At 39.7% G+C, this 5,408-nt stretch overlaps 1 protein-coding gene across 1 annotated transcript; it reads right to left on the bottom strand.

Moving 5' to 3' along the window:
- Positions 1-2,753: 2,753 nt before the first annotated feature.
- On the bottom strand, positions 2,754-5,205 carry LOC140726918 (fatty acid-binding protein, liver-like). Its single transcript, XM_073043923.1, has 4 exons — positions 5,050-5,205; positions 4,458-4,630; positions 3,172-3,273; positions 2,754-2,955 (listed from the first exon to the last, which is right to left on the bottom strand). The coding sequence occupies exons 1-4, from the start codon at positions 5,120-5,122 to the stop codon at positions 2,899-2,901; spliced, it is 405 nt and encodes a 134-aa protein (XP_072900024.1). The 5' UTR covers positions 5,123-5,205; the 3' UTR covers positions 2,754-2,898.
- Positions 5,206-5,408: the final 203 nt, after the last annotated feature.

Genomic DNA, 5,408 nt, shown 5'->3' with positions numbered 1-5,408 from the left:
GGGCTTCAAGTCTGAGGACTCACTTTCATTCTAAATGCTATTTGCTTACTTTTATTGTTCGTGCATTTTTTAAAAAATTCCCCGCTGCAGGTTTCTTTGTTTTGAAAGGAGACTATTATCAGTTGTATTATATATGTACACTTCGATCATAAGTGTACTTTAGACTTTGCTGCCTTCAGAGATCCTTGGACATGTCTCACTGTTCTTCAATGCTGCCCTGATGAGGGGTCTCATTGACTGTTTACTCTTGTCCATTGATGTTGCCTGGCCTGCTGCATTCCCTCAGCCTTTTGTACACATTGCTCGAATCTCCAACAGCTGCAGATTTTCTTCTTTATGAATGGGAGAGGTGTTGCACTCCCCCGCCCAACCAGATTTTCTTTGTTCTACTATGTGGACATGATTCACAGCACCACCCCAAATGCTCCTCCTCCAATGAACAGGTACAGACCAGAGATTACCAGGGATCAGTAGGACAGTGCATTTCAGAGAGATTTTAAACACATCCATAAATAATTTATTCTATGTCCCTGAAACCAATTTCCATACCAAAGCTTACAATATGTTTAAACTGGTGTTTTATGCTACTTCCACAGCTGAGACAGGAACATAGAAATTAAGAGGCAAGATTACACTTGTATACCTTCAACAAACTGAAATTAATGCTCCAAAACCATGAAAAATTCAGTCTCACAAAACTACACAAACTGAAGAAACCAGTTAAAAAAAGGGCACATTTTAAAATTACATTTACAAAACAAAATCAATACCAAAAACTAGAACAGTTGTGGAAATATTTATACCACCTGATGGCTCAAAGAGACTATAATAACCCATCACTCAACCAAGAAACCCCCATCAGTATTTGACTATCTTAATGCAGTCAATTTACCATGTTTTGAGGGGGCGGGGAAGTAAATCAAATCATCCTGCCAATACAGTCCTGCATATTCAGTTGCAAATGGTAGAGAACAACCGAAGACAACCAGTCCAAGGATGTTGTCATTGACAACATCAAAGCCAAATGTGCAAATACTAAAGATCCGCAAACCATGGCTCTTTGGTGATCCTCCCCATCACAGAAGCCTGCTTTAAATTTGAAACATATTCATAAGGAAATAACCTACTTCTGGATACAACAAAAAAAAAGGCAAAGTGGCTAGATAAAAATACTAACAGTACTCAAGACTCCACTCTAGAATAAACTTCCAGCCAAACTAGTACTGTTACAGCACTAGCATCAACTTAACATGCAAAACTGTCTAGGCATGCCCTGTGCAAAAATGCAGGATAAATAATGCATGAATCTGCTTACTCAATTAGTGATAAAAGATGTTGTTAATGGCAGGTATTGTTAACAGTACCATTCAGTATTGATACTCAAAAACCGCTCCCCCAATACTCAATTTGAGTTTCACCAAGACTACTCCACACAGCAGATTGGCTCCCTTCAAGGCAACATTTCCAAGTGTGCCATGAAGCCCAATAAAATTATCAAAAGATGAAACAAAATTCCTATTGGGTGGAATATAATCCTATACAAAGGAAGATATAGGAAAATATTCCTATTAGCTTCTCCCTCAAAAAAGTTGCACCATATTCAAAGAGCGAACACGAGTAAATCTGCAGATGCTGGAAATTCAAACAACACACACAAAATGCTGGTGGAACACAGCAAGCCAGGCAGCATCTACAGGGAGAAGCACGGTCGACGTTTTGGGCTGAGAGAAGGGTCTCAGCCCAAAACGTCGACAGTGCTTCTCCCTATAGATGCTGCCTGGCCCGCTGTGTTCCACCAGCATTTTGTGTGTTGCACCATATTCAACTTCAGATGCAAATAAAGAAATAGCTTTAGCAGATTGCCACTTATTCCATAAAAGGCAACGATCTTTCAGCAAGAGGGAAAAACCATGGTTACAGGCATAACCAAGCTGTAAACAGCAAGTGCAACTTGTAGAGGCTTTTACACAACAGGACATTTGATGTAACACTGAAATCAACTTTTAAACTGGTTTGGTAGGAAATTGTGTTACACTTTAGAATTGGGTATAACCTAGTGTAATTTTAATGTTTTATTAAAATAGTTTTGTTTCCCATCCTAAGCATTGAATATTAAAGCCAGCACTATTAAGGAACATCAGACTAATCTTGCTTTGTTCATAAATTTTATTAAAGCTGCACAAATTTGTTTCTCCCCCCCCCCCCCACCATTTGTACACAGGACCATTCTTTTTGTTCTTTTTGTACATTGACTCTATTGTTTATTAACTTCCATAATACTGAAATTGCAAGGGTTGCCATAACTTCAGAAATTAGAATTTCAGGTAGGCAAATGCTGTAACAGTGAGCAATGTACAATTTGTATTTGTAAGCATACATGGCAATTGAACAAGTAATAGGTTAAGTAATGCTTAACATCTTAATTGCCCACTATTGAGCAATAATTTGTTTAATCATATGCATCTGGGAACACCTTGCATAGCCTTGAGAAATTACACATTTCTTTCTTCCTAGAATTAAAATCCTTCATGTTATCATGATTATACCCAAAATTAGCTATTTTCTATGAAGAATATCACAAGATAATATCTAATTAGCATAAAGGTCATGGAACCATATTTAATCATGCCATTTCAGATTCTAAATGTTTAATGCTTCCATAATGAAAGTATATCAAGGAATGCACTCAATTACATTTGATTTCAAAATCATACAAAATCCTAGCATAACCCATGAAGTTTACTTTTTTTAAAAAAAAAAGTTCAAGGCTACAAAATATAACCAAAAAATGTCATAAAAAGAACAGTCCTAGTTATACAAAATACTGAGGGGATACTCCAGTAGAAAAGCAGCAAGTGTGGATCACTGAAAAACAGCCAATCCAATCCTTGTTCCAGATCAACAATTTGGCTTCTGATAGGTTCTCGTGCACACTGCATCTCCCATGGTACAAGTCTGATTGAAAAAGGACATAGGAATCAGTTATATGTACAGAACATGGTGATTCACTACAGGACTAAATGACTTTCAGTGCATATATTGTTTGACTCACCATACTAATGTGATTACTGACATTCACTTTCACAATAAACATTTAAAAGGTCAAACACCACCAACAAAAACTTTCACGCCAAGAAGGCTGAACTAGGTAACACTGAGACAAGTCCTTACCAATATTAGTTTATCATCAATCAGTTCTCTAACCAGGGTTGTTTCTTTTCCATCCCACCGTTGTGTTTGGACTATTTTGCCATTATCCATTACCACTGTAGTCTGTTGGGGATGCAAACAGAGGAACATTTAGACCACAAGACATACTACAGGAGAAGAACTAACCCATTCAGCCCATTGAGTCTGCACCACCATTCCATCATATCTCTCTCAATCCCATTCTCCTGCCCTCTCTCCAAATCCTTGGACACCCTGACTAATCAAGAACTCAAAATGCTGGAGGACTGAAGAACTTATCAAGAACATCAACCTCCACTTTAAATATACTCAATCATTTGGCCTCCATGGGATCTTTGGCAAACAATTCCACAGATTCACCACCCTCTGGCTCAAGAAGTTTCTCATCTGGTCCAAAGGGAAGAACATCCACTCTGACGCTGTGCCCTCTTGTCCTAGATCCACCTACAAAAGAAAACATCCTCCTCTGCACACCCAGAGCCATCAAATCTCCCCAAATGTTAACCCCTTCATTTCCCCAATCATTCTCATGATCATCTGGACAAGAATGCCAGCACAGTTTTTCTTAGATAAGGGACCCAAGACTACTCAATTCTCAAAGTACAGTCTGATCAGTGTCTTATAACACTTCAGTATTATGTCCCACTCTTATGTTATAGTCGTCAAATGAATGCTAACATTCCATTTAGGTTCCTTCCCACCGACTCAACCTACAAGTTAACCTGCAGGGAATCCTGCATAAGGGCTCCCAAGTCACTTTGCACCTCCGATTTTTGAATAGTTTAGAATAGTTTATGCTTTATTCTTTCTACTAAAGTGCATGACCGTACACTTGCTTACTCTACATTCCATGTGCCACACGATTAACCATCCTCCTAACCCGTTTTAAATCCTACAGATTCCCTGTACACCACCTGCCGCTCCACCTCATTTCGTTTCAAACGCATCCACAAAGCCAGCTTATTCCTTCGCCCAAATCACTGATAAGTTAGGACCGTAAAAAGCGGCCCTAACACCACCAGTCACAGCCAGCCAAACAGAAAAGGCCCCATTTGTTCCCACTCTTTGCCTCCTACCAATGTTCCATTCATGTTAGTATCTTTCCTGTAATACCATGGGCTCTTATTAAGCAGTCTTATGTCAAGGGCCTTCCTAAAATCCAAGTAAACAACATCCATTGACGGCCCTTTGTCTGGATTAGTATCTTTACCCTGAGAAGTCGACACTTAGCAAATTACAACGCTCAGCAAGGTTAATTGTTCATGCACCTTGGTTTTCCTATTGTCAGCTGTGGTCTCATCAAACTCCTCCCCGAATTTGAAATGAATCTTTGTGCTTTTTATCGTGCTGTCGGTTGCTATGGTGATTGTATCGCCGTCCTTGGAAATTGTAGTCGTGGGTTTAGCCATTTTAGCCAAGCTCCTTAGTGTCATACCCACTCCTGAAAGGCAAACAACATACGACTCTTAAACGTTACTGACACGCGCCACGTTGCTTGCCCCACATGGAACGGGGACCGATTTTGCACTGATGCTACTACCACTTCCATGAACTGTCAACCGGGTTTCTGGAATCCAAATTACTGTGAAATACAAGGAGGGGTTTCGAAATGGATTCAGACACTTGAATTCGGGTCCTTCACCTTTAAACAAAGTCTTTATGCAATTCCTGCCGCATTACAAACGACAAGCAAGATGGTGGGATTTCATAATACACTACTATAATGTCATCTATAGGACCTACTGCAGTTAAATAAAAAAGCTCCGCTTGAACCACAAAAAGGGAAGAGTAGTGCGGCTGCATACATTACATGGGGGAGGGGAGCACAAATTATGTATACAAGAGGAGCAGAATCCTCACCTAGTTCAGCCATGTACTCGTCAAATTTTTCCGTTTTGATTAAGATCCATTTTCCTAGAAATGCGTCAACCATTTCTGCTGCGCCGCTACCTTCAAACCTTCACCACCCCACCGAAAAGTGACTTTCTAGCCGCTGCAAGCGGTTCTGCCGCCTTTAAACCCAGAACCACGTGCAAAATCACTCAAACCAATCCTGAGTGGGAACGTCAGGCATAAAGAGGCAGACAAGCTAAAACAAATAGTGAAAATGCAAATATTAATTCAGAATTAATCAATATGCGCAGACAAATAGACTCTAAAGAAAATCTGGAATATGACTGCATACCGATCGGGTAGTGGCATTTGTGCTTAAAGTGACC

The sequence above is a fragment of the Hemitrygon akajei genome, chromosome 1 (assembly GCF_048418815.1).
Source record: "Hemitrygon akajei chromosome 1, sHemAka1.3, whole genome shotgun sequence".
Taxonomy (NCBI): Eukaryota; Metazoa; Chordata; class Chondrichthyes; order Myliobatiformes; family Dasyatidae; genus Hemitrygon; species Hemitrygon akajei.
The sequence above is the reverse complement of the archived record's forward strand: the minus strand, read 5'-3'. Positions and strand labels throughout refer to the sequence as shown.

What these genes read in the sequence shown, in the direction of transcription:
- LOC140726918 (XM_073043923.1), bottom strand. Translation starts at nt 5,122, where the DNA reads ATGGTTGACGCATTTCTAGGAAAATGGATCTTAATCAAAACGGAAAAA. An exon ending in CTGACAATAGGAAAACCAAG is followed by an intron (nt 3,274 to 4,457) that starts GTGCATGAACAA and finishes CATCCCCAACAG; the next exon opens with ACTACAGTGGTAATGGATAA. An exon ending in TTGATGATAAACTAATATTG is followed by an intron (nt 2,956 to 3,171) that starts GTAAGGACTTGT and finishes TTTTTCAATCAG; the next exon opens with ACTTGTACCATGGGAGATGC.